At 37.0% G+C, this 26,227-nt stretch overlaps 1 protein-coding gene and 1 pseudogene across 2 annotated transcripts; one reads left to right on the top strand and one right to left on the bottom strand.

Annotated features, from left to right (window-relative positions):
- Positions 1-233: 233 nt before the first annotated feature.
- LOC110583243 (WT1 associated protein) lies at positions 234-26,227 on the top strand. 2 transcript variants are annotated; one of them, XM_021693295.1, is made up of 8 exons: positions 234-408; positions 6,994-7,031; positions 9,391-9,446; positions 12,509-12,567; positions 14,227-14,354; positions 17,797-17,975; positions 23,184-23,338; positions 24,800-26,227. In XM_021693295.1, the coding sequence occupies exons 2-8, from the start codon at positions 7,002-7,004 to the stop codon at positions 25,381-25,383; spliced, it is 1,191 nt and encodes a 396-aa protein (XP_021548970.1). In that variant the 5' UTR covers positions 234-408; positions 6,994-7,001; the 3' UTR covers positions 25,384-26,227. The 2 variants fall into 2 exon arrangements, with proteins under 2 accessions (XP_021548970.1, XP_044773307.1); XM_044917372.1 differs by lacking the exon at positions 234-408 and adding an exon at positions 2,874-2,913.
- LOC123325645 lies at positions 15,938-16,050 on the bottom strand (annotated as a pseudogene).

Below are 26,227 nucleotides of genomic sequence, written 5' to 3'. Positions count from 1 at the left end.
CTTCGCCTCTCCTCCCTGCAGCGGGGCCCAGTGACGGGCCGGTGGCTGCGGCCGCATCCGTGAGACGACTCGGTGAGTGGGTCGGACGCAAACATGGCGGGGCGGTGACGAGGGCGAGCGACGACTGCGGCGGGTTAGGGCCGGGCTGCGCGGCGGGCGGGGCGGCGGGCGGAGCGGGGCGGGGCGGCGGGCGGAGCGGGAAGGGGGTGGGGCGTCGGGGCCTCGCGTCCTCCCTCAGCGCCATTTTGTGGCAGCGAGACCCGCAAATAAAGGGGAGCGACGGGGCTGCGGCGGTAGGAGGAGCGCGGGGGCCGGGGGTAGTGAGGTCTGGAGGTCTGGGCGGCGAGCGGGCAGCGCGGCCTTGGCCTATGTGACTGGGCGGCGCCGGCGCGGCCTCCGTCTGGAGAGGTAGGTGCGGGCCGCCGGCGGGAGCGGCCGCGAAGACCTCCGGGTCCCTAGGGCTGAGGCGCGGCCGGCCCGGGAAAGGGCGGGCAGAGCTCAGAGGGTGAGTCGGGCTCCCAGGCCCGCCGGCCTCCCGTTAGCTGCGCCTCTTTCCCGCCTGCGGGGACATTTCCGCCGCCCCGAGGCCATTTTGCCTCCATCCTCCGTCCCGGGGGCGAGGTGGGCGCTCCCGCGGGCCGGCGTTACCGGGAGGCCGCCCCCTCGGTGCACGTCGTGTCCCCGCCTCTCTGTCGCCCCCTCCCACCTCTCTCCTCTGGATCCTGAGGATTGGCGGCACTAACGAGTTCAGCAAGGGAAGGAAAGCCGTGTTCGTTGACTAGTTTCACGTCGCGCAGGTTATTACTGCAGCTGCATCCTCCTGTAGACTTCCATTTTTAAATGATGGCATACATTCTGAGTAAAGAAAGAATTCTTTATTAATTCAGTAGAGGGGAGGTTTTCGTGCAATTTTTTAAGTCTCGTCTTGGGTCTCTCTAAGGTGGTTATTTGAACCATATTTAGTCAGTAGAGGACACAGTGGAAAGTCCAAGTTCTTGTTTTGATGAAGTCAATCTGATCTCAAAGGACTGTGTTACATTCCTGAGAAACTGTGTTTCCAAAGTAAAAAGACGGTTCTTTTGCCCTAGGTAGAAGAGTATTTCCAACAGTGTGTTTACAGTCTTGAGTTGTCCATCTAGTTTTGCATTTCTTTAGTTAATTCCATTACTGAGGAAGGTAAGTGGAAGTCACGGGTCTGTCACGAGTTCTCGTTTTTTAATTTTTAAGTTCTGACCATTAAGTTTTCTATGATAGGTGCATATATTGTCGACATTCAAACCCCCATTAAGAAAAAAACTTACGTTGGAAAATCTTTTCAAGATACCTAAATTTTATTTACTATTGTCGTTCAGTAGCACCTGATGAGGCAAATCGGGGAAAGAAATTGCAGTCCACCAGGTGGCATGTGATGAAGATAAAGTTAAATTTTAAGGGTTTGGGTGGGTGTATTTGGGGAGTTCTTTTATTTTAGATCTTGTCTTAAACAGATAGCTATAGCCAAGTGGTCAGTATTTTCACTTCTCAGTGGCGGAACTGAAGCATAAATTTCTAAGTCCCAAAGGAGGAAAGTAATAATAAAAGTGTGTCCCAGGCACTGCTGATGTTTTACTTAGCTCATCAGAACTTAATAATATCTAGTTTTCCTGATTCAGTTTTGAGTCATGCCTGCTCAAAATATTTTTGTGTGTTAGGAATGAGTTGGTCTATATGATACAGAAAATCTCTACAGTGTGGAGACAAGAGCTGTAATTATATATGTACAGGACGTTACAGGTTTCAAAGCCTCTTGTGTTCTTGTATGTATGTAGTATAGAATCCCCTTGAAAATATCCTGTACTTGGTGGTCAGCATTTTCATATAATTGTATGTTACCTTGCTCTTGAAAAAAGTTTACTCTTAAAATTTTTAAGTTGATGGGTCTTTTAGCAAAACAAGATCTATATAGTGTTTGGTTTTATGCTTGTTTTTATTTTTAAAATTATTTCCTACTTTTTTGCCTTTCAATGTTTTCTGATACTCAGCTTCTCAAAAACTTTTCAGTATTCCCATAACCGTATATATCCCATTGGATATTAAGCTGGTTTATCAGGCTAGAACTGGGTGCTATAAGTAAATATTCTCCACTCTTGAACATGCAGTTGGTGGAATTTAGTTTAATTTTTTTAGATGCACATTAAAATTATCTTTTGATGTTGATATTCTATTTGAAAAATCCTTTGTGTAACATTTTTATGGCACTTGAGCATTGAGATTTGCAGCACTTTGTAAGGCAGGCAAAATTGGTATCCATTTTTTTTTTTTTGCTGATTTGGAGACTGCAGCCCAGAGTTAAGTGACTTGCTCAAGATCCATTGACTGATAAGAGTCAGGAAAAGGTGCTCGTCTGATTCCTAACTGTAATACCCTTTTTACTATAGAGCCAAGGTTGTTTGCTGTTAGATTATTAGTTTCTTGAGTTTAGTTAGGATTAGTTTCAGTGAGGTACATGCTTTCTCAAATTGTGTTGGCTGGTGTTCACCTCTCTAAGAGAGAATTGAGTTGCATAACTTTGGATCATAATGCTAAGAGCCAGGGAAGTACTGTGATCTGGGATGCTAGGCACCTAGCCAACTGAAACCGAACTCCATCGTAAAGTTTTTGTCAGTGTTAAAAGCATCAAGAGTACATAGTGATTCTGAGATCTGAATTTAAGAGATTATCCTGAATTAATTCATGTGAATAACTGAAACCTTTACATAATTTTAAGACCATGTTTTAACCAATCTTAAACCTCCGAAAAGGTAACCATATTGGCCAATTTTAAGTTTTTTCTCTTTTGCTTTTCTGTGTTCTTTAATTAGTTAAGCTTATTCATTATTGAGGATGGAAGAGTGGAAGAATAATCCATCTTCCTCAGTTACCAACTTTAGAGAGGTGCTTATTTGGGGCCCTAACCCCCAATTCATTAATTAATAGCTGTTTTGACCAGAGTTAATCATTTAGTGACTCATAATCATTTTCATCATCTGGAAAATGGAGGCTAACTTTGACTTTGAAAAGTTGTGATAATTAAGTGTGACTCATAGTAATGAGTATATATTCATTTCTCCCCCCAAGATTCAGGATTCAGCTCCATATATTTCAGTTATTCCATTTTTCTGATACAAAAATAGATCTAAGAACCTGGGATGTACCCTGTCTTCATGAATCTAGAATTGATTTTAGATGACTATTGTGCTTTCAGTTGTAATTTAAAGGTTGCCTTGGGGAATAATTTTCCTAGTATATTCATGCAATGTGAAACTCAAATTTGAGAACCAAATTTTATTTTGACTAAATAGTTGAATGTTGATACTTTTAAATTTAAACCTGTTCTAATTTGCCTTTTGCTAAGCTGCTTGTTTAACTCTTATGGCATATTATGGAGTCTGAAGGAAAGATTGATTTTTCAGTAGCTAAAAATCAGGGAGGAATTTCTTTCAAAATGCTTAACGTTTGAATTCCCAGGTCACATATTCTATAACATGTGGAATGACATGTGACTCTGAGAGTCAACATGAAGTGCAAACCTTTATACAAAAACTGCTTTTATCTTTGGCGTATGTCACAAATTTATATTTATTTTTATAAAGAAAATATACACATTCTTTGAGCGATGTGTAATTAAAATTTGTCCACCATCAAACTTTTTAGAAGAGCATATAAACCAGTGTTTAAAAAATTTAAAAACTTGCTGTTTAGAGTTTTAAAAATTGGAGATCACCAAGAATTCTGCAGTGGGGCTTAGAAACAAAGACAGGAGCAGGCAGGTCATGATTCCAGAGTTCTGGAATCAAGACCCACATCTGGCTCCCTGCTCACAGGGAGTCTGCTGCTCTCTCTCTGTCTCTCCCTCTCCCACTCTGTCTCTGTCTCAAATACATAAATCTTAAAAAAAAAAAAAAAAAAAAGACAGGAGCAGCAGGTCTTCATTGTTATCTCAGCCTTTGAATTCTCCCTTCAGTTTCTTCAAGAAGTAGTGATTGAGAGTCTTTGTTTTTTTTGATGGGGAGAAGGAAACTAATAATTGCTTATTTTGTGCTAGTCACCATACTAAAGATTAATATAGTTTATCTTTAGAAGTAGCCGAATAATTTTAGCCTTGGTGGAAATAATTCATTTTGGGATGGGAAACCGACGCTCAAGTTCTGTGGCTTTTTTTGTTTTCATAGTTTGCACCCTCTTATAGAAAAGCAGGGTTACTAGAACTTCTTTCTTGTGTTTCCTAGTCCTTTCAATGCCCGTTAAAAACAGTAGCTTATTTGTTGCTAATTAAGCTTGCAATTAATTTTATTTTAATGGAATAGTTTGGATATGTATTAAGAATGAATAAATAAACCTGGGGAAAGAAAGTGTCACGTTGTAGAAGCATTTACTAGTTTATAACTGGAATATATATTGAGTAACATCCATAATGCTTAAGTTTTACGACTAAAATTTTGAGTAGCTGTAGTGCCCATTAACTAGTTAACAGGTAGACTATCTGCAGTGGTAAATTTAACTGTTTTCAAACTGTCACTTACAGCATTTTACCACAGTATCTTTTATATTAGGTTTCACATTCTAAAATTTTACAGTAGGTCATCATGGTTATTTTTTGGGGGAAATTAGATTGGGTTATTAACTCACTGTTAATGATTTCAGTAGTAACTGAAGCAAATTCATTTGTTCATATTTCCATTCAGCATATGTTTGAGTGCCTACTGTGTACTGTGGCATTAGCAGTGAATGAAACAGCTCTCATGGAGCTTATTTTATAATTGGGAGAAACAGATAAGTATGTAAAATATCAAATCATGATAAGAACTATGAAGAAAAATAAAGATTGATGTGAGTGGATAGCAGAGGATTGGCATGCACTATTTTGAGTGAGATGGGAGCCTTTAGAAGGATTTAATCAGGTTAGTGGCATATATAGGTACACATATACTAGTTAAATTGGCTAAAAGTTCAAATGGCTAGAATCGATGTTTACCTATTATATTTAGCGTAGACAAATGGGAAATTCCAAGGAAATGCCAGGCTTGATTTCTGGGTTCCAATAGGTTGCAGTCAAGTAGAGTGATTGTACTTTAAACATACTAAAATAGAAGTAGATCTCTTTGGGGATAAACGTGGTGAAGGTTTGTTTCCCAAATGATTGGAATCACTGGTATCATGTTAGGATAGTCACTAAGCCGCTGTCCATTACTTCTAACAGTATAAACTGGGCAACAAGAAGAGGTCTAAAGTAAACAGGGACCAATTTAAAGGAAAAAACTAGAAAAATATACAGACCTTAAGTTGTAGAAATATGGTTATGTCTTTATAGATATTGGCCAGAGACTTGATCAGCTTGATTAGCTCAGAAAAAAATGACATACTCAGGTTTTTGCTTGCTGCATCCAATGGTAAGATTATTAAAGAGGGAAGAATTAAGCCAGTAATATATGATCAATTTATGATTTTTTTCCTAAAATGTCCTGATTTCTTTAACATAGTATATCTAGTCTGAAAATGAAGTTTTAATGGCAGTTTATGATTGGAATATCTGATTTACAGAGTTGGGATGGTATGTAACATAAAAAATGGTATTGGAAGATTATCTCCTTTTGAGGAACTCAAATAATATGAAGTCCAGTAGCTTTTTTTTTTTTTTTTAAAGATTTTATTTATTTATTTGACAGAGAGAGACACAACGAGAGAGGGAACACAAGCAGGGGGAGTGGGAGAGGGAGAAGCAGGCTTCCCGCTGAGCAGGAAGCCCGATGTGGGGCTCGATCCCAGGACCCTGGGATCATGACCTGAGCCGAAGGCAGACGCTTAACGACTGAGCCACCCAGGCGCCCAGTCCAGTAGCTTTTAAAAATTCAGTTTTACACTATAAATTCTTTGGCTAATTTTTAAAATATTGTATAATTGACATGTAAGGTCAGTCTCAGGTGTACAACATAATGGTTGGATATTTGTATATTCTGTGAAATGTTCGCCCCTTTAAGCCTAGTTACCATCTGTTACCACATAGTTAGAAAAGTTCTTTTACTTTTTTCCTTTTGAAGACCTTCAGGATTTATTCTCTTAGCAACTTTCAAACATGCAATACAGTATTATTAATTATAGTTACCATCCTGTACATCTCTTGGAATTTGTTATGAGTAAGTAAAATGAATATAAAGGAAGTGTAAAATTTAAGGGGAACAGTCATGACAAAACTATTGGATATAAAACGTAGGAATAAATTTAAATTAGCTTGTGTCCTTGTTTGAATATTAGGAAGTAGAAGTGTTTTCAGTGAGCATAATAAAGTTAACGAGAGTTGTTCCGTTGTATAACCTATCTTTTGCTATTGTTAAGTAAATTTTGTATAAATTTATAAAACTAATTTGAGATACAAATTCTGTGGCATGAAATTAAATAGTGTAGGAATATTTTATTAAGGTATAAATATATATCATATATGTAAGCGTTGTACAGTAGTGAATTATCACGATGATAGAGTCTATCTACCTTACTATAACAACATGATGCTGTAAAAGGAAAGGCTTAGCAACTGGAACTATACTTCATATCCTTTCAGCAAGACGCCTGGGATACTGCCTGAGGTCAGTGTCTGACTTTAGCACAGTGATGTCACTTCTGTAAGATTTCTCTTTCTCATAGGGTGATTGTAAGAATGCATTGAAAATTTACATTTCTGTTAGTCCTTTATAGGAATATCAAAAGGAATGATTAACTTTTTTTGCAAAGGAATTTTTTTAATAACTTAAGAACAGTGGTAATGTAAGATGTTAACAAAGGAGAAAGGTGGGTGTGGAGTATACAGGAACCTTGTAATATTTTTGTAACTTTTCTGTAAATCTAAAACTATTACTAAATAAATAATGACTTGGTCAAAACCGAGTTCCCTAATAAATTAGTTTGGGAAGCCAGTATTTCTTGTTACTACCTTAACCGGAAGAACATCAGTTGAACCTCTTCTCTGCCCCTTTTTTCTAGGATTCAAGATGACCAACGAGGAACCTCTTCCCAAAAAGGTGTGTTTTGTTTTTTTGCCCACAGTTTTTAAGTCCTTGTGTGTGGGGGGGGCAATCAATAGGTTTGAAAGGACTGTCTTTATTTGCTTATTTTTCACTCTCTTGCGTTATAACACTACTAGCGTTGTGGGTGTGTAATTGTATCTTGTATGTAAAGTATTTTTAGAGTATTTTTAGTTTTTGGAAAACTTGTGTTATAATTTATCTCCGTGCTCTACTCTTAATCTTTGCTATGTGAATATTTCCATCTACATAACTATAAATGTGAAAAAAGATGGCTTCACGAGTTGTTTATAAGTTACTTATTTTCTTTCGTACTTTTTAAATCCCTTTGGTTGTAAGGTAAAACCATTTCTTTATTTTTTCAACAGAAGGTTATAGCTAGTTCGTAGATTCTGCTTTCTCCTCTGAAGTTGTTTCTCATTTTCTCCCTGTTCTATTTCCCTAACTTAATTCAGTTTAGTCATTATTACACACACACACACACACACACACACACACACACACACACTTAAAAGTTGCAAAATAACATAGTTTCTGAAAGTAATTTATAATTCAAATGGGAAAGCAGGGTATGAGCTTATTAACAAGTGAATATTTAAATGAACAGTTTAGGTGATAAGTATTAGGGATTTGTCTTAAGTTTTGAAGTCAAATTATTCATGAAATAAAGAATTTTACTGTGTTTTAATAATCAGAATTAACTGTGTACTTTCTGTTAGACTTGTTTTATTTTTATTTTTTAAAGATTTTATTTATTTGACAGAAGAGAGAGACAGCGAGAGAGGGAAAACAAGCATGGGGAGTGGGAGAGGGAGAAGCAGGCTTCCCGCTGAGCAGGGAGCCCGATGTGGGACTCGATCCCGGGACCCTGGGACCATGACCCGAGCCGAAGGCAGACGCTTAACGACTGAGCCACCCAGGCTTCCCACTTTCTGTTAGACTTTTAATATATTTTGGTACAATTATTTGCCCTCTTCCATAATAGTACTATGTTACTGGTTAGTGTTACAATTTGAAACAAGTTTCTTATAAAGGAAACTTAATAAAGCATTAATTTTATACTAAAGCAGGAGAGGTGCCTCACCTTTACAATCTTCACTTGGTATAGAGAAACACTTAGTATTTCTCAATTTACAAAGCAGTTTCAGCTAGAATATTGTGCACATTTTTTAAAACTTTTTATTTATTGATAAACCGAGAGTTGCAAAGAAATGTACAGGGGGTTTTGTGGCACTCCTCATCCAGCCTCCTTTAGCGTTAATCTTGCATAACTATGAGACATCTTACATAACCATACCAAAACCAGGAACTTGACATTGATACAATCCAGCTTAACACGGGCATATTGTGTGTGTGTGTTTTGATAGCTCATTGTAGTTTCATCACGGGTAACTTAGTGTAACCACCATCACAACCAAAATAGTTAACTGAAGCATTACCACAAGCTCCCATTTTGCCATTCCTCTATAGCCCCATCCATCCCAAACCCTTGGCAACCACTAATCAGTTCTCCATTTCAGTAATTATGCTATTTCACAAATGTACAAATGAAATCAGGCAGTATATGTAACTTTTTGAGATATTTTTTCCACCCAGTATAATTTCCTGGAGGTTTATCTAAGTTGATCCATAGGCTTTCTTTTTAATGGTGAATCTAGTATTCCAAGGGTATGGATGTATCATAGTTTAACCCTTCACCTGTTGAAAGACATTTGGGTAGTTTCCAGTTTGGGGGCTACTACAAATAAAGCTGTAAACATTCATGTACAAATTTCTGTGTGAAAATAAATTTATTTCTTTAAAGATGAATGCAACTGCTGGGTTGGTTGTATGTTACATCCATTTTTTGTTTAAAAGGAATTGCCAAAATATTCTCCAGAGCAGCTGTACCATTTTACATTCTCACCAGCAATGTGTGAAAGTTTGGTTTCTCTACATCTTCCCCCAGCATTTGGTGTTATCACTATTTTTTTAAAAGCCATTCTAATAAGTGTGTAGTGATAGCTCATTGGAGTTTTAATTTGCATTTCCCTAAGAATGATGCCTGTGTTAAAGATAGTGTACCTTTTAAAAACAATAATATAAGATTTTTAAAAAACAATAATATGTACTGGGCCATTTAACCTGGGGCTCTGGAGAGGTTTCATATATTTCAGCACAGAGGTTCTTTGGGAGCGCCTTTGTATATTTTCAGTAATAAGGGTATTCCTAATAACAGAAATGAGCAATTGGGGGACTAAAATGTTAAGATCCTGTCTTTATAAAAAATATGAAGAACATAAGAGCCAGTGGTATTTAATATTTTAATGTTTTAGGAAGAGCAGTCAGTTCATATTTTAATTTTCTTTATATATAGGTTCGGCTGAGTGAAACAGACTTCAAAGTTATGGCACGGGATGAGTTAATTCTAAGGTAAAATGTTCTTTTATCAAAAATATAAAATGCTTTCTATAGAACATATTGTGATTCTATCCTATAATTATTTTCAAGTTTGATTGTTTGGTTTTTAACATTAATACATCCTCAAATCATTTAATGTACTTTTTGAACATACTTTCTATGGTCTGTTTCTTCAATAGGTAAACATTGAGGAAAGCATAACACTTGAAAGAACTAAAGTACTAGCTTGGGTATCTTCTAGATTGCTAGATAACCTGAGTTTTTCTTGCAGAGGGAAGGTACTCAGAATTTTAACTTAGAGCATTTGAAAGACCCTGCTCTCAGAAAGCTTTCAATTTAACAAATATGTAGACTTATTTTGATGTCATTATTTTTTCCTTTTCTGATTAATGTGTGAAAAAGTTGTAGTCCTAAAGGATGACATGTTTAGTTATGGAAGAAATACATTATTTACTGATAGCAAAGTTACTCTTTCTCATAACTGTGACATTGGTCAGTTCGTATAACTTTATATCCATTTTCTCCTCTGCAAGTTAAGGAGTTGAATTAAATTACTTTAAAAGGTTACTCCAAGCTCTGAATTTCTGTGGTTATCTTATAAATGTCTTTGAAAAGCCAATGGTCAAGAACAGCATTAAGCGTATTTCTTTTTTTAATATAAAATGGGATCAACACATGTTTTGTGTTGTGTAACTTAAATTTGTTCTTTTTACATTTTATTACTTTGGGTGATAAGTTTTTTAGATGATAATTTTTAGAGACAAAGTATTTTTCTTTTTTTTTTAAGATTTTATTAGAGAGAGAGAGAGAAAGCACAAGCTGGGGGAGGGGCAGAAGGAGAAGCAGGCCCAGGCTCAATCCCAGGACCCTGGGATCATGACCTGAGCCGAAGGCAGATGCGTAACCGACTGAACCACCCAGGTGCCCCAGAAAAGGTGTTTTATAAAATAGGCAGGTGTAGATGACATGGTCCATTGTTAACTAGAGTCTGATAATTTCCCACCTTCCTTAGCTACTCATATTGTGGACAAGCTCTTTATCGTCTTCATGCAAAGGACTTTTTTCATTGCATACATTTATTTTCCCATACATGAAATTTAAATTCTTAGTATTCTAAAACACTCTTGTCCTCTCCTGCTGAGGTGTAGACCCTTGCTTGTGATATACTGCCACTCACGTGTTGATATTCTCTTTGTATCTCTGGTTAGTATGTGTAGTCTTTTTCTTCATTTATTTGTAGGGAGAGAAATCAGTAATATAATTTTAATAAAAATTCATAGTAGCAATTTTTTATATTAAGTTACCTTTAAGGTTTTTAAGTCCTGCAGTTTATATTCTTTAACTTCTTTTAGGGAATTCTCATATGTGACTTTTTTTTTTTAAAGATTTTTTATTAGAGAGCACAAGAGGGGGGAGGGTCAGAGGGAGAAGCAGACTCCCTGCTGAGCAGGGAGCCTGATGTGGGACTCGATCCTGGGACTCCAGGATCATGACCTGAGCCAAAGGCAGTTGCTTAACCAACTGAGCCACCCAGGCGCCCTCATATATGACTTTTAAGTGAGTTTTTACCCCTCGTTAATTCTCTTGGTGATTTTAAATCAAGTGCTACTTATCTAACTATTCTGTGTTATCTGTCATCTTGAAAGGATGCTCTTGGTTGAGGGACACCTGGGTGGCTCAGCCGGTTAAGCATCTGCCTTCAGCTCAGGTCATGATCCCAGGGTCCTGGGATCGAGTCCCACCTCGGGCTTCCTGCTCAGTGGGGAGACTGCTTCTCCTTCTACCCTTTCCCCCTGCTCATGGTCTCTCAGATAAATGAATAAAAATCTTAAAAGAAAAATAAGCATGCCTTTGAACAGTAGTCTTTATGTAAAGCTTGGTATTATGGAAATTTTTTTTCATTATGTTGTAGTATTAATATATCTCATAGCAAACCTGTCAAAGTTACTGAGGTTTTATAGAAAGATTTTCTAAAATCAAAGGTACGTTGACCCTTCAAACAGGTTTGAACTGTGGGGGTCCATTTAATGTTCAGATCTTGTACAGTATAGTACTTCAAGTGTATTTTCTTTTCTTTTTTTTTAATGTTTCCTTTTTCTAGCTTTTTTGTAAGAATAGTGTATAATACAAACACAAAATATGTGTAATTTAAGTGTTTATATTTATCAGTAAGGTTTCCTTCTGGTCAACAGTAGGCTATTAGTAGTTAAGCTTTTTGGGGAGTCAAAAGTTATACACGGATTTTTGACTATGCAGGGTTTGTCACATCTAAACCCCCACCCTACATTGGTCAAGGATCAACTGTAAATTTTGATTAGCTGTAACTGAAGAGCAGCTTAAAAGCATAGCTCTTCAGTAAGCAGGATAGCAGACTTTCAGGGCATGTTACTTTTTGTTAGTTGCTTAAACATAAGACTAGGGACATTGTTTTCAACAGTAATTGCCAAGCTAGCATAGCCTGTATTTTGAGGGTAGAGGAATATAACAAGGAAGAAAGGTTCCTTCATACTCTGATAGTATATGTCATTTATGCAGATTGTTTCTGCCAGGTAGGTGTGGTTTAAAGAATAGTCCTGGAAAATAGTATATTCTCCCATTTTTACAGACAAAAATAAATACTACTTTGAACCACTGGTTTGGCTTTATGGTATTTTCACAAAAGAGCCAAGATAGAGAACCTTTAGTTCTTTATAATTAGGCACGTTTCTTAGGTTCCATTTGTTTGAGGCAGACAGCATATCTAAAAGTAGTAATAAGTTCTTTACTTAGTTTTGTAATCTAGGCATTGTGCTGAGCCTCAGTGATACAAAGTCTCGTAAGGCATATGAACTGACCCCCAAAGGAGCATACTTGGTATATTCTCGGCAGAGAACACTTTTTTTCTGTATTTTCTTTTACGTAGTTTCTGTAAGTTCAGAAGGAATAATGAAGTGGCTAATTTTATTATTGGTTAAAAATCACGTAGTGAAATTCTTCACATTACTTAAATTTATAAGTTTATGTATGTGATTTTCTAGTATTTTTAATAAAAGTATCAATGTGACAACTAATATATGAATTTATTTTTGTACTAGATGGAAACAGTATGAGGCATATGTCCAAGCTTTGGAGGGCAAGTACACAGATCTTAATTGTAAGTTTGAATTTTAGCTTCCTAAAAGTTATGTGACTATCTCCTTTTAGATTTTTGTTATAGACACAGGATAATTGGTTTTACTAAGCAATTGTAATTTTTTTTATGTTTTTATTTATTTAAGTAATCTCTGCACCGGTGTGGGGCTCAAACTCATGATCCCGAGATCAAGAGTTGCACGCTCTTCCAACTAAGCCAGCCAGGTGCCCCTAAGCAATTGTAATTTTCATTCAAGCATTTTGTTAAAGAACTCTCCCAAGCATTCACTATATTGCTGCTACAAAATAGATGAATGAGCCATGATCCCTCTTCTTGAGGAATTCCTACCCAGTCATTTGGGGAAGACCCGATAGGTAATAATCGTGTAATAGCATGATTGTTTTAGTAGAATTACATACAGGTGTCTGAGTAGAGATGGGGAAATATATAACTACTTGAAACTTTCCTTGATGTGTCCATAATTCCTTCCACAGAAGAATTGGAAGTGAAGCTTGAGTTACTGGTTTTAGAAAGGAAGTACAGAGAAGGAACACATAAATTCTGAGAGCTTAATGTGTAATAACAGGGTATAGGTACATATTTACAGATTTTTCAAAACTGAAAAATAATACCAACAAAGTTTATTAATTTCAAACCATTTTAGTTTTTGTCACTTTTCACTGAGTTAGGAGTAACATACTATTTGTGAGTGTACAAAGCAATATTGTTTTCCAAGTTCAGAAAGCTTAATACCCTGAAATTTCAATTGCTATATGACTATATTATAATCCATAGACATTAGTATTGTGAAAGCTTTTTTTTTTTTTTTACGATTTTCTTTATTTGACAGAGAGACAGGGAGGGAGACAGCAAGCACAAGCAGGGGGAGCAGCAGAGGGAGAGGGAGAAGCAGGCTTCCCCACTGAGCAGGGAGCCAGAAGTAGGGCCTGATCCCAGGACCCTGGGATCATGACCTGAGCTGATGGCAGACAGTTAACCAACTGATCCACCTAGGTGCCCTGAAAGCTTTTTTTTTTTTTTTTTAAGATTTTATTGATTTTAGAGAGCGAGTTTGCACGTGCATGTGCGCGAGCGGGGGGCGGGGGGGACAGAGGGAGAAGGAGACAATCTCAAGCAGACTCCGCCCAGAGCTCTGAACCCCATGTGGGGCTCAGTCTCACAACCCTGAGATCATGACCTGAGCCGAAACCAAGAGTCAGATGTTCAACTGACTGAGCCACCTAGGTGCCCCAATATTGTGAGAGCTTTAAGTGATAATTGTTTATGCAGTTACTGGCATGTTTTCATCAGATAGGTTGAAAACAATATAGTCAGGACGTTGTGGACACGCTATAGATGAAGATAACGATGTTCCCCATGTTCTATTGGAGGTAGATTGTACAATAACAACATAATTCTACGTAGTATTAGGTGGCTGTAGGCCACTCTAACACTGCTATCTCTTAAAAGAGCACTCATGATCAAGAACAAATTTTATAACAGATTGTTATAAAAGTAGGATAGAAACTAAAGACTTGATGAATTTTTTTGCTTTTATTCTTGACAAAGGCAATCAGAACTTTATTTTGGGTAGGTCATTTTGAACTTTATTTTGGGTAGGTCATTTTGATCTTGAAATTATATTTCATAATAATGGAATTCTTTTCTTTTATTCATCAGCTAATGATGTAACTGGGTTAAGGGAGTCTGAAGAAAAACTAAAGCAACAACAGCAAGAGTCTGCTCGCAGGGAAAACATCCTTGTAATGCGACTAGCAACCAAGGAGCAAGAGATGCAAGAGTGTACTGTAAGTATTTCAAATGTTTTAGGTCTTTTGAGGAATTGGTTTTTAGTCTGCATTATTACGTGTATTGGTAGTTAGCTAATTTTACAAACTTAATAGTAATTACAAATGAACATTTTGTTTAGGTAGGCTTTGAGCTATAAAATGCTGAAATTTTGGTAGATCACCCCATTGTTGGATTATAAAAATATTTTTTTTGGCCAGGAAGTTAAAAGTTTTAAGTTATTCTCTGAAATTTCATACGAGAATTAGTATATTCAGATATTTTTCTTGATACCTGAGGGCATAAGAAGCATTTGCTCTTGCTAAGCAAACTGTCCCTTTCTCCTCTGCTCTCTTTACCTCTCTGTGTATAAAACTTTTTTGTTAGTATCAGTAATCTCTTCCATATCTGCTTTTAATGTTACAGCTTCATTTGTAATATTTGCCATTTTTACATAGATCTGAAATCCAGTGACATATTTGATCATTCACCTCTGGTTGAATTTAGGTTCAGTTATATGCTATCTTCAGTAGTCTTACCCATTTCTTTTTATTAGTGTTTGTATATATGTTATGTAACGTAGAGGTAGTTTTATCCATGTTTTTCTAATTTTGAAAATCCGAAATTTTTAAAATTGTTTAATCTCTACACCCAATGTAGGGCTCAAACTCATATCCCTAAAATTGAATTGTATTTTTTTTTTTTTTAAGATTTTATTTATTTGAGAGAGAGATCATAAGCAGGGGGTAGAGGTAGAGGGAGAACTGACTCTGCTGAGCAGGGAGCCTGATGTGGGACTCGATCCCAGTACCCTGGGATCATGGCCTGAGCCGAAGGCAGATGCTTAACCGACTGAACCACCCAGGCGGCCGAATTGCATGCTCTTCTGACTAAGCCAGCCAGGCGCCCCAAAAATCTGAAATTTGCTTGAATTCTTTTGTGTAATCTCCATTGGTCTGATAACACTGTTTATTAAATCTAATGCAGAAGGCAATATGCTGATCATTGGAGACTCTGATAATATATGGGGCACAGTCCTATTCCTAATTCTTTTCTTACCAATATAGTGTTCTTTTAGGACTCAGTCACAGTCCTTTTATTTCTTAAAATTTATTTTCTCAATAATCACACACCTTTAGTTTCTGTAATTTAAACTCTTGACCATCCCAATCTTTGGTTATTTTTTTTATGTAAACACATGGTTCCAGGAAGTCTTGCCCAGTAGTTTGAGTATAATTTTCTTTTCTTTATTTGTAATACCCACTCCATCCCTTCAAAAAAAAATTTTTTTTTCCTCTTAGATTTTCAGATCTAATGGAGTGGGTACTATGTCTCTAGAGTACCGAGTTTCAAAACTTTTTAATTCTTTTCTACTTTTTCTGGTATTAAGGATTCTAGATTCTACCTAGTTTTAGGTCTCTGTTTGTATGGCACTCTGCTACATGCTTATCACATGAAAAGGATGAATCTTACCTTCAAAGTGCTAACCTCTGGTAGAGTGTGAATGGATCATGTCAATAGTATTATCGCATAGCACCAGTGTGTCTTGAATTCTTTCTTCTTGGGTCCTATCGTTGCCATCCTAGTTATGTACTTTTTTTTTAAACAATGGTTAGATGCCACGCAGTGGATGGTGATGCCTTAACCATATGTGTGTTGTCAGGACTGAGGGCCTGTTCCATCCTTGTCAAGGGGAGTGTTCCTTTCATACAACATGTAGTTCTTATACTTCTTAACACTTACCTAGACAATATATGCTCTTGACTCACTTCTGTGATTCTCCAGCTATTTTATATATACTCTGGCAGTTTTGATCATATCATGCCTGATCAGAGCCTTTGGTGATGCTCCATCACCCTTTTGTCTTCTCATCCCAGGTTTTTAAGGCTATTTGAACTAGAACCTACCCATTTCTAGTCATATTTTTTACAGCTCTCCCCTGCACAGGTCAACTGAACAACTATTTTCAGTTAGATACAGAGTAAGGTTTTGCAGAAAGGGTGGCAGGAGCAAAAACATAAGGAACGGGCAAGATTATATGTGCAGATGAGGGCAGTTCACTTTGTAAACCTAAATAGTAACTATGTCAGTATTGGAGAGGCATGTTTTCTTTAGGGATCCCAGGCCGTGGTGTATATACTATATGATACGCTTTATTCCTGTTCAATTATTTTAGCAACTTGTCTTATATTGAATAAACAGTTGTACTTTTCTATTTAAAATGAGTTACTTTAAAAAATCTCATTAAGCTAAATAAAAATTATTTCTGTTTGCTCAATGAAATAGTAAATATATTCCCAATCCAGATATTTGTATTTTTTACTAAATTTATGGTAGAAATTAGCAGTTTGTAAATTGTTAACTTTGATCCTATTTAAGCCTTAGTGTGCAGCAGGATCTTGAACCAAATCTACTTTGGGTGTGAAGAAAGTGATGCATTTAATGCTAATAAACTGTATTTCATATTTTAGAAATGTATTTTTAGTGTGCTAGTAAGTAGTACAACTGAAGTCGAAATTGAAGGTTTCATATGTAAGTAGAGGGGTTCTGGTGTGGTGGAAAAAGCCCTACGTTGGGAGTGAGGAGGCTTGAGAACTGTTCTCTAGTCTCAATTCTGGCACTGAACTAACTGTATCCTTGGATAGTTAGCTTATTTAATTTCAAAAATAAGCAGTTTGGATTTGGTCAGGCACATTCCACCTATACAATTCTGTGATTCAGATCTACTCAGAAGGAAAAATTGAATATATTGACTTAAGGTGCTATTTATAATGCTGTAATGACAACTCATGTAAATATAAGCATTATATATTTTTAAATTTGGAAATACAAATATGTATTTTAAGTTCCAGTTTTTTACTAGGTGTATTTTTTAGGAGACATACATAGAATAATTTCTATAGATACAGATTTGGAAAGAGTAAACCACTGTACTTTTTTCTTTTTTTTTTTTTTAATATTTATTTATTTGAGAGAGCACAAGTGCACAGTGGGGCAGGGCAGAGGGAGAGGGAGAGAGAAACTTCAATGGGGCCTGATCTCATCACCCTGAGATCATGACCCTGAGCCAAAACTAAGAGAGTCAGACGCTTAACAGACTGCGCCACCGAGGCGCCCCTCACTGTACTCTTATATAATATTTTACACATGGCTTTTTTCTAGTGGGTGTCAACATTTTTAGGAAATACAACAGTGATTTTTTTTTTTTTTTTTGGTATCATTTTGGTTTCAGAGTAGGATGTAGCCTTTCCAGGTATGGAAATGCAATCATAGCCTTAATTCCTACATGGCTAACCTTAAATAGTTGTTTATAATTTGTACTTTTCTTAGAGGATATTAAGATCAAAGGGGGAAGGACTTAACAAGTTGGTAAATTCTGTGAACGAAAGGGATTTTGTCTCACCTTCCTGTGTATATATTTTTCTTTGATTTGGTAGTAACTGGTTTTTTTGCTTTGTACAGACTCAAATCCAGTACCTCAAGCAAGTCCAGCAGCCTAGCGTTGCCCAACTGAGATCAACAATGGTAGACCCAGCGATCAACTTGTTTTTCCTAAAAATGAAAGGTGAACTGGAACAGACTAAAGACAAACTGGAACAAGCCCAAAATGAACTGAGTGCCTGGAAGTTTACGCCTGATAGGTAAACAAATCATACTCCCCAGTCAAGACTTCCCTGACAGTCCCACTACGAGAAAGCTGTGGTGGGACAGCCAAGTACTCGTTTCCACACCAAGACTCAGACTTTTTGAGCCAAAAAAAGCCACATTCTTATACTATCCAGCTTGTAATGGTTAATGTAAAACTTACCAGATGAACCTTGTGTTTCAGCTTTTTTCTCTTCCCCCTCCCCTTGCTTCAGAGGCCTGATGGCGTCGGACTATTCCGAAGAAGTGGCCACCTCCGAAAAATTCCCCTTCTAGAACATGTAGACACTTGAGAAATGTTTCTGTTTGAAGAAAATAGAGGGAGAAACAGAAGTTTTAAGTCTGTGGCACACTGTGTCTTCAGACAGTTTGGAGGAATGAAAACCTAGAGATTTAAAATCATGAATTGAACATGTAAAATTCCAGTAAAATGTAAAAATGGAATATGCATCGCTCTTAACCTTGAGCATAGTGACTTAGAGACACTGTATATCAGTTTTGCCAATAAGACTGTGGACTTCGTGATTGTTGTTGAACTTCTGGGTCAAAACTCAAATGAGGTGAATTTTGCCTTTAAAGAGTTTATTTGCTAAGAACCAATTTAATAATAGTCACGAGAGAATCAAATAATAGATGTCAGTACAAGTAGTTCATATATTTAACCATTTAGTTTGGGGCTCTATATTACTTGATTGAGCCTTAAATCAATGTGGTTTTAATCAATGGTTTGTTCTTTGAATGGTTGCTAATGCTGTAGATAATCTTATTGAGGACTGTACAAACAAAAAGGTGTGGTATCAAACCTCAGGTTGAAAATGTTTGAAGCATTATAAACATTCATTTCACTACTAGATTGTATAAGGATATTGGCTGTGATGAGACTCACTGCATTATTTTTTTTAGTAGTGAAATTAAATCCCCATTCCATTCAACAGGCACATGTTGAAAGAGCATTGTCGTTGGTGTTAATGGGGGAATGTGTTTCCTTCATTGTATTTGGGCCTTTTGTATTGCACTCTTGATATTAAATTAAATGTGCCTTGAAATAGTTGTTTTTTTTTTTTTTTTTAAGTTCAAGGAATACTATGATGATTTTGTTGTACTTTTAACATTTTGATTTTGGGGGGCTGTGGAGAGCAGATTGATTTTGGAAAAATTGTTGCTGTGCTCTTCAAAGTGAAGGAAAAGGCTGTGTCTCATTTTTAAAGACCTACGTTTTTCCAGCTGGTATCATAAAAGACAAGGAGACTTGACACTTGTTACTTTTTGACACCTTGTCCCAGGATATTGCAGTAGAAATTAATGTGGGACAGCTTCACAGGGTGCCTACCAGAAGATTGGGGAAATAATGTATTGGAACTGTGGGCTGGCCTAAGTGAGACATTTTGTGAATTGAAAAAAAGGTATAGTGATCATTTCTAGCAAATTCATTTGATCATTTAGATAAATGAGGCATTATTTTCTTCATGCTTCCATCCAATCCTGGAGGTGAATTTTTTTCGTCAGATCATTCTATAAGTCACCAGTGCGAATTTTCACTTGGTGATAATGGAGTCTAAGATGAGTGGAAGATATATGTTCCAGATTGTCCCAACGTTTAAGTGCAGTTTTAACAAGGGTGACTTAAGTTCTCTCTTAACCATTCAAATCAATTGTAAGTATCTTGTATGTTTGTGCTTTAGGGAACTGATTGTGGGGCAGAGGGTGGGTTGAAGAAGTGGTTTGTGTGACTTTACAGCAAGAGATCCGCTTCTAAAATTCTCACTATTTGTGGGGTTGGAGGGTAAGTAACCAAATCTGTTTGAAATTAGCTTATTGTGCCACATTAAGGCATTTGCATATATTTTATGCCATTTAAGATCACAGTAGAAATGGCCTACATATTTTTAGTAAGTCAAGAAATAATTCATAAAATGTATTATTAACATGTACTCAGATTTATTAGCCAGCATCTTTCTTTGCCGCTTAGGTAAGAGTCACTGTGAGGTCTGTGGATTTTTTTCTTCTTACTGTTAAAAACGTTTTTTAATAAGTTAATACAGGCTCATGTACAAAATTGGAACAGCATGAAGAAAGATGGAGACAAAAAGTGAGAGTCACTCCTGGATGTGACCTTTCCTTCCCCAATCTGTTCTCCAAGAGCAGTAACCACTGCTAAGTTTCTTGGGTATCATCAAGATAATTTCTATGCATATACAGTCATTTTATAGATATCGATTTTAAACAAATGTGAACGTACGTAACATAGATGATTGAAGCTTGACGTCCCCCCCCCAACACATTTTATCCCTTGCACAGTTTTTTATTTTTTAAGTACATTTAGATTACTTAATTTTTAATGGTTACGTAATATTTTCTTTGTATTAATAAATCATAATTTATTTTAATCACCTGTAAATGGATTTTTGTTCTGTAAAGAATAGGCTATAAACGGTACTATAAATACATCATTAACTTGAAACAGTGCTCAGTCAGTACTGTGTTTGGAATAATTCAAATAGAATGGGTTGTGGGTCCCCCCCACATACACACACTTTCTTATTCTGTTTTAATTTTGAAAGAGAAAGATTGAGTTATCTTCTCTGCTTTAGTTAAAATATTCCATACATGTAACAGTGCATATATTTTAAGAGTATTTAAGAGCGATCTATTTCAGTTGTTTTGACAGTTCTGTTTTGCATTTAATCATTTAGGTAATTTTGTGTACACCTCTCAGATATCCTGGCCCTCTTCCTTGTGATTATAAAGCAATGTATAGTGTCTGTTCTTTTTTATAAATCTTTCTCTCAAACTGTTTCCTTTCATATTTTCTTTGGAATTATTTGATTTTAGGAATGGGTTGGGGGGGTTGTAATTAAAGTAAAATATTCCAAAGACAGTTACTTGTAATTGAACTCTTCTCATTTTGGGGGATGTGATGAACACAACATAAATCTTATATGACATGGTAAAATGACAAAATGTGTAAAGAACAGTTTTGTTAAGACTTGTTTGAATAATCACTAATTTTAGAAGTGATAGGGTTATCTTAGACCAGGCCTTTATAAAAAGGTACTATGACTATGAATGAAACATTTTTTGCATTCACTTTATGATATACTTTATATGAGATTAAGTCAGGTCACAAATTAATGTATTGGTTTTACAGTATTTTTTTCTACTCTCTCTTAAATTCACATAGAAGGATTTTCAGGTTAGTTGGAAAACACTAATGCTATATAGACTTTGTATAAGAAAACAAAATTGTGGGAGCATGGACAGTAAGGTGGGAAGAGTGCCACTACCTGACAGTGGTACCTATCTCTGAACTCCCTCATGGGATTTCTAAACTCCTGTTCATTGGAGGCCAAAGTCTGAGGGTGCTAATGGGAAATGGTGGGGAGGGGAGTTTTCTGGAGCTACAGTTGCAATGAACAAGAACACCAACTACTAAAGTTGCCATATAGAGAATAAAACCCTTAGCAAGTGCTTTCACCTGAGGCTGCTTTGAGCAGCAGTAACCCAGGTTTTACTGTACCACAGATAAATTTAAATTACCAACTTTTGCTTGAATTACATTAGGGTAGGATATGTACTATGGGTAAAAAAACAAAACAACACGGAGTCAAAGCATGAGAATCATTTACAAAATGCTCTCATTTTAAGTCTGAAAGCCTGTGATAATCAGGTTCAGATGCATTCTGGAGTGATATATCAGGCAGGTGAAAGCCCCTGGTGAAGGAAAGAACAGAAAGTGTCAGCAAAAAAATTTTCTAACCAGTTAGGTTAGGTCTTCCTGAACTTAACACCATCAGAAGAATATCAGACTGTCCCTGGTGGAGCATATGACTCTTGATTTTGGGGTTGGAAGCACCATCTTGGGTGTAGAGCCCACTTAAAAAAAATTTTTTTTTTAGTATCAGGCTGTCCTATTCAAGTATCAGGTAACATCACAATTATGTACTTAGATCAGATCCCTTTAAAAGTGATCATTTCTCTTGTTATTGTTGAGTCTAAAGAAAAGGCAGAGTTTCATTGAGGACTGTTACCAAGGCTTTTGATTGCATTTTTGCAGTTGCTGTGTATGTGTGTGTAGGTTCTATAGAAGGTTGCACTAATACTTGGTAACTAATTTGTGGAAAGTTTGGTGCTCCTAATTTGGCAGATATTTAACATATTTACATTATTTGTGATAAACAACCCCAATCTTATTTTCCTGTTCTAAAGGTAATCTTCTATAACATGAATCAAATCTTAACCACATATCAATATTAAATTTTTAAAAACTTGTGTTTAAGACGGCTCAAAAGTATATAAAAAAAGTTAAATGAGGGATTAGTGGATGGAAATATTCTTTTTTTTTTTTTTTTTTTTTTAGATTTTATTTATTTATTTGACGGAGAGAGACACAGCGAGAGAGGGAACACAAGCAGGGGGAACAGGAGAGGGAGAAGCAGGCTTCCTGCCGAGCAGGGAGCCCGATGCAGGGCTCGATCCCAGGACCCGGGGATCATGACCTGAGCCGAAGGCAGACGCTTAACGACTGAGCCACCCAGGCACCCCATGGATGGAAATATTCTTAAGGCTCTTTTTAAAAGGCTCTTTAGGGGCGCCTCAGTCAGTAGAGCATGTGACTCTTGATCTCAGGGTCATGAGCTCAAGCCCCACGTTGGGTGTAGAGATTACTTTAAAAATATTAAAAGTCTCTAAAAACAATTATTGAATATGCCTCATTTACTGCAATAAACATTCTTATGACAGCTGCCTATGAAGAGGCACCCTCATCAAATGCTACTTTAGCAACAATAAATATACTCTACGTTATTGCATTTACCTTTTCAAGAACTTTTCTGTTCCATGAAACGAAGTACCTTAGTGTTTTATTAATATTGGTATATCTGAGGTTTGCATTAGTTAACTGGCTTGTTTCCATTTCAAATGATAATTTGGGATGAAAATAGATATCAGAATCCATTACTAGTGTAATAGAAAATGTGGCCATTTGGGTACTTTTTGTTTAGGGTTTATTTTTGCTGCTGTATTGGCAAAATACTGAAATGCAGAAGATGGACGTGTTCCAGAAAAGAAGATGGTAATTATAGGGAGGCATCTGCCGTGACAGTTACATTCTGTACGTGTTAACATCTATTGCTGTAATAATTGCAAGCAAACAAGGTTGTAGACGCTTGTCTTCATTTTATGATGGATGGCTCTTTCCTTTGCAGCCAAACAGGCAAAAAGTTAATGGCGAAGTGTCGAATGCTTATCCAGGAGAATCAAGAGCTTGGAAGGCAGCTGTCCCAGGGACGTATTGCACAACTTGAAGCAGAGTTGGCTTTACAGAAGAAATATAGTGAGGAGCTTAAAAGCAGTCAGGATGGTAAGGGTTTTTTTGAACAGTTTGGTTAACTTTGCACTGGCTTTAAAAAATTTGCCAGGCATGAATATTATAGATTAGATTCTGTATGTACTAATCTGTGCCAGTGGTCCTGAAAAATTATAAATGAAACATTTCTAGTTGAATCAGCAAAGCCATGTAACTTTAGTGGTTCCCCCCCCCACAGTCTTGTTTATTGTGCAAATTTCCTTAGTTTTTGGTTTTTTGGGGGGTGGAATTTGGTGAAAAATAGGGTGTTTATTAGTAATGCATTACATATATAAATTCATATTCAATATTTAAAAGGGGGTTATCTTCATTTAACCAATATTCTAAGTGTAAATATTGGAAGTATTTGGCTATTTCCAGTGGTCTAAAAATACAGAATTAATTGTACCTGTTAAGGTCCTGTTTAGTGAATAAGATGTAATATTTAAATTTGCTAAAGATAAACTGGACTTAATTGTCAGCCACTGCCGTCCCCCTTCTTCCCCCCCCCCGCCTTTTTTGGGGGGGCAAGTGTAGCTGTATCCCTTCTGTTTTTTCTCTTTTTGAGGAAGATGAATAGTAACTAAAATATCCGAACTCTGGAAATAAAATTGAAAGTTAAGGGGCGCCTGCCTTTGACTCAGGTCATGATCCCAGGGTTCTGGAATCAAGCCCCGTATCGGGCTCCCTGCTCAGCGGGGAGCCTGCTTCTGTCTTGTGCCCCTCTGCTTGCTCTCTCTCTATCAAATTAATAAAATTTTAAAAATAAATAAATTGGAAGTCAATATATTTGATAATTGCAAAGATCAGTAGTCAATATGATACCTTTTAACATACCTTTTCAAAGTGATAGTTATTAGCTCTTAATATTTGTAAACATAGTGACTAGGCGATTTTGTATAGTAGTCAAGGACTTTCCCCTCTCCCAAGTCTTCTTAGGACTTAATGGACATGTGTATTTTGTCAGTTTTCAGGAGTTATTTTCTCTGATTTTTGTTTTTGTTATAGCATAGGCCTCTTTGGAGTCTTAGAGTAGAGGACCCACTGCTCCCTAGGGCTAAACCTGCTGTGGAGCTGAGACAAACACTGGCTAGGGGGGTAAGGAGAAAGGGAACCAGCCATGTGGGCCCCAGGTAAACATGTGGAGTGGATTTGGGGGGCTATAATCAGTTGTATTATATAGCTAGATGGTTTGAATCAGTTTTAACTTGGTTGCTTTAAGATATTTTAAGCATGTCTTCCCCACCCCCCACCCCCGAAAAACCCAAACTCATTCTTAAATGGCTATTTTTAAATTGCAAGCAAAAAAATTTTAAGTATTTTGTGATTCTTTAGAATTGTATTCGTTCACTTAAACATTTATTGAGTGTCTGGCTTTGTGACAGACACTAATATTTTTAAAATATGTTCTAAATCTTTAAAAATATAAAATATGTTTAAGAGATATTAAAGTAGGTTTGACTCTCCTTTGCACAGAACTGAATGACTTCATCATTCAACTTGATGAAGAAGTAGAGGGTATGCAGAGCACCATTCTAGTTCTTCAGCAACAACTGAAAGAGACTCGCCAACAGTTGGCTCAGTACCAACAGCAGCAGTCTCAAGCTCCAGCCCCAAGTACCAGCAGGACTACATCTTCTGAGCCTGTAGCACAGGCAGAGGCCACAGGTAAAGACTGCAGTCGGCTGGCCAACGGACCAAGTAACGGCAGTTCCTCCCGGCCGAGGACGTCTGGGTCTGGATTTCACAGGGAGGGGGACACAGCCGAAGATGACTTTCCTTCTTCTCCTGGGAATGGTAATAAGGCCTCCAACAGCTCAGAGGAGAGAACTGGCAGAGGAGGTAGTAGTTACGTAAATCAACTCAGTGCGGGGTATGAAAGTGTAGACTCTCCCACGGGCAGTGAAAACTCTCTCACACACCACTCAAATGACACAGACTCCAATCATGACCCTCAAGAGGAGAAAACAGTGAGTGGGAAAGGTAACCGAACTGCGGGTTCCCGCCACGTTCAGAATGGCTTGGACTCAAGTGTAAATGTACAGGGTTCAGTTTTGTAATATTTTTTCCAGCAAATTTTTATACAGTGTCATTTAATTTGGGAGAGGATACTGTCCAGAAAATTAACGCATACTTTTGTCACAGTTTGCCTTTTTTTGTGGGTGTGGTTTTTTTTCTCCCCCCTCCCCCTTTTTTTTCCCTCCCCTTCTTTGCTTCAATACCTCTGCCACTTTGGAAATTGTAACAGTTAATTACCTTGAATGTTGCTAAAAGGACATTTTGTGTAGGGTCAAGTTATTTTTATATGAGTTAATGTGAAGTTGTAAATGGAAATCTTAAAGTATAACACAATGATGTCTGTATAAATCTGTGTCTCTCCTAGAACCTGTGCTGTGTAAGGGCATTCTTACTCATGCTGTTATTACACTTATGCACCATTCAGACTTGTTAGAGTAGATGTGGGTTTATGACTGCCAAGTTTGCCCAGTACAGTAGTTTTATCACTAAAAGTTGGACTTGCTGATGGAGTCCTGTAGTAGTTTCAGTGTTAGATACAGTTTTTTCCACCATACATCTGTGCATTTTCTCTTTAGGTGACTGAATGTTTAAGAAATTTGTGTGCATAGTTACTCAGTTTTTATGAACTGTTGTATCCTGTTAATGCATATTGCTCTGTGACTCCAGTATATCTTACCTGTACTGACCAAACCTAAATAAAGATTTTTATTGTAACCACTTGCATTAGTTTTTTTATTTGTATGTGTGTGTTTAACTGTTGTCATTTATTTTCATTGAATTGCTGAATTTCTACTCATCATCCTTCAACATACCACAATGGTGAAGCTTATGTTCATGCATCAATTTTGATTGTGCACTTAATTTTTAAAAAAGGTATGCTTTAGG

This window comes from Neomonachus schauinslandi, chromosome 8 (assembly GCF_002201575.2).
Source record: "Neomonachus schauinslandi chromosome 8, ASM220157v2, whole genome shotgun sequence".
NCBI classification, from domain to species: domain Eukaryota; kingdom Metazoa; phylum Chordata; class Mammalia; order Carnivora; family Phocidae; genus Neomonachus; species Neomonachus schauinslandi.
This window is presented reverse-complemented; position numbering and strand designations above follow the sequence as displayed.